Source organism: Electrophorus electricus, chromosome 7, assembly GCF_013358815.1.
Source record: "Electrophorus electricus isolate fEleEle1 chromosome 7, fEleEle1.pri, whole genome shotgun sequence".
Taxonomy (NCBI): Eukaryota; Metazoa; Chordata; class Actinopteri; order Gymnotiformes; family Gymnotidae; genus Electrophorus; species Electrophorus electricus.
The window spans coordinates 492,501-495,000 of record NC_049541.1 but is presented as its reverse complement, the minus strand read 5'-3'; the positions used below and the strand labels follow the sequence as shown (position 1 = coordinate 495,000).

At 46.0% G+C, this 2,500-nt stretch overlaps 1 protein-coding gene across 1 annotated transcript in view; it reads right to left on the bottom strand.

Annotated features, from left to right (window-relative positions):
- Positions 1–2,500, bottom strand: part of atp1a2a (ATPase Na+/K+ transporting subunit alpha 2a) — a 25,206-nt gene that overhangs the window by 19,154 nt on the left and 3,552 nt on the right. The window contains exons 3-5 of the mRNA XM_035528245.1: positions 2,405–2,464; positions 1,689–1,892; positions 546–659 (exon numbers count right to left, since the gene is read on the bottom strand). Of these exons, the coding sequence (XP_035384138.1) occupies positions 546–659; positions 1,689–1,892; positions 2,405–2,464 (378 nt within the window). The remainder of the gene's footprint in view (positions 1–545; positions 660–1,688; positions 1,893–2,404; positions 2,465–2,500) is intronic.

Below are 2,500 nucleotides of genomic sequence, written 5' to 3'. Positions count from 1 at the left end.
AGAGAGTGAGGGATAGAGAAAGAGAAAGAGAGAGAGGGTGAGAAAGAGAGGGAGAGAGAGAGAAAGAGAGAAAGAGAGAGAGTGTGAAGGAGAGAGAGTGAGGGAGAGAGAAAGAGAGAGAAAGGGAGAGAGAGTGAGGGATAGAGAAAGAAAAAGAGAGGGTGAGGAGAGAGAGAGAGAGTGAGGGAGAGAGCGAGAGAGAGGGAGAGAGAGTGTGGAGGAGAGAGAGAGGGAGAGAGAATGAGGGATAGAGAGAGAGAGAGAGAGAGAGAGATTGAGGGAGAGAATTAAACATGTTCTAATGTTATAAAGGCACATGTGCAGATGAAAACATCTTTAGAAAAATATCAAATATATATTTGTGTGTTACCTGGCTTGAGGATAGAAGGTTACATAAATACATTCTGTTAAAGGTTACACATTATCTGTTTAAAGGCACCATGCCTCACTGACCTGAGGCACCATGACTCACTGACCTGAGGCACCATGACTCACTGACCTGAGGCACCATGACTAACTGACCTGAGGCACCACGACTCACTGACCTGAGGCACCATGTTCTTGAAAGAGTCCATGATACGTGAACTTTTGGACTCCTGGTAGTAGGAAAAACAGCCGGTGATGATAACCACAGCAGCCAGGACTACTCCCAGATACAACTGTAGGAGACAGAGAGAGAGAGAGAGAGAGGGTGAGAGAAACAGAGAGAGAGAGAGAGAGAGGGTGAGAGAAACAGAGAGAGAGAGAGAGAGGGTGAGAGAGAGAGAGAGAGAGAGAGAGAGAGAGAGACACACACACACACACACTAGTCGATTAATCGCACTAATATTTGGAAGGGTTATGGTTATGCTGGGATTCTCTTTGCCTGGGTTTTTGTGGGATGTCATACTCTTGTATCACTGGCTGGGTCATAAATGTACGTTGCCACTGAAGAATTCTGAAGCTTTGCTGAAACTGAGGCTTTGGGCCAGTTGCTTGTGAAGCTGGAGTGCTTTGTCATTTTCAACACTGTTCTCCAGCTGCCTTTGACAACTGCATTTACGTTTACAGTATAAATAGTGAAATAGTTGCTGAATGGCATGGATCGAGATATTCTGTTAACTCTTTATTTCAGAGCTGCATTTACACCAGCATTGGCTGATTCTGAATTACACTGATATTCTCAAATATTCACTCCTAGCTGCATTCAGCATTTTCTTTGGCATTCACATTGTTAATGGTAGACCAGAGCTGTAATCAAGTGTTGATTGGCCAGAGCAGAGCTGCACTCCTGTTGTGATTGGCCAGAGCAGAGCTACACTCATGTTGTGATTGGCCAGAGCAGAGCTGCACTCCTGTTGTGATTGGCCAGAGCAGAGCTACACTCATGTTGTGATTGGCCAGAGCAGAGCTGCACTCCTGTTGTGATTGGCCAGAGCAGAGCTACACTCATGTTGTGATTGGCCAGAGCAGAGCTACACTCATGTTGTGATTGGCCAGAGCAGAGCTGCACTCCTGTTGTGATTGGCCAGAGCAGAGCTGCACTCCTGTTGTGATTGGCCAGAGCAGAGCTGCACTCCTGTTGTGATTGGCCAGAGCAGAGCTGCACTCCTGTTGTGATTGGCCAGAGCAGAGCTGCACTCCTGTTGTGATTGGCCAGAGCAGAGCTGCACTCCTGTTGTGATTGGCCAGAGCAGAGCTACACTCACATTGTCATTGACTGGTTCATCCTCACTTGCGACCTGGATGCTGTAGGCGAAGAAACAGAGGATGGCGCCAATCCAGAGGAGGATGGAGAACCCCCCAAACAGCTGCTTACAGAACTTCACCCACTCTGGGGTGGTGGGAGGCGGAGTCAGGGCGTTTGGCCCATCCCTTTCCAGGATCTCTGCTGCTCTCTTAGTGGTCAGACCCTGGAGAAGGAAGTGCAAGCGCATAAGGAAAACCAATCAGACATGCTACTGGTTTTCAGAACCTAATTAGTCTGCCGATGGCCAAAGCTTCGGGTTTTATGTTGTACTGAGTTCCACCTCAATTTATATTATTACTCCTCAGTTTAAGGAGCAAGAAGGCTGTTTATAGGCCTAAACTGGAACATCAGTGCATATAATATTTCATCATCTCTTAAGCTTCTCTGCAAAGGACATCGTCACAAATTCTGAGAACTCCCTGTTCTGAACCTCAGAACTCTCTGCTCAGTAACACTGTGTGTCTGTTATGAAACTTTATATAGCCTACTGATCGCATTTCCACTGCTTTTAACACTAAACTAAATTAAGTATTTTACTGAATTTCATTAACTAAAATAGACATATTTATATGGGTTAACGTGGGTGCATGTCTGGTTTTGGCTGAGGGTTGGAGTCTGATATCGTGTCTGATAGCGTGTCTGATGTAAATACAGGTTAGAGTGTAGAGTTCTTACTTTATTCAGGTCCACCCCATAACGACTTGCTAAGTCTGTCAGAGAAAGTTTATGATCATCCTGCCGCAAACACACACACCCACAAACACCCACACA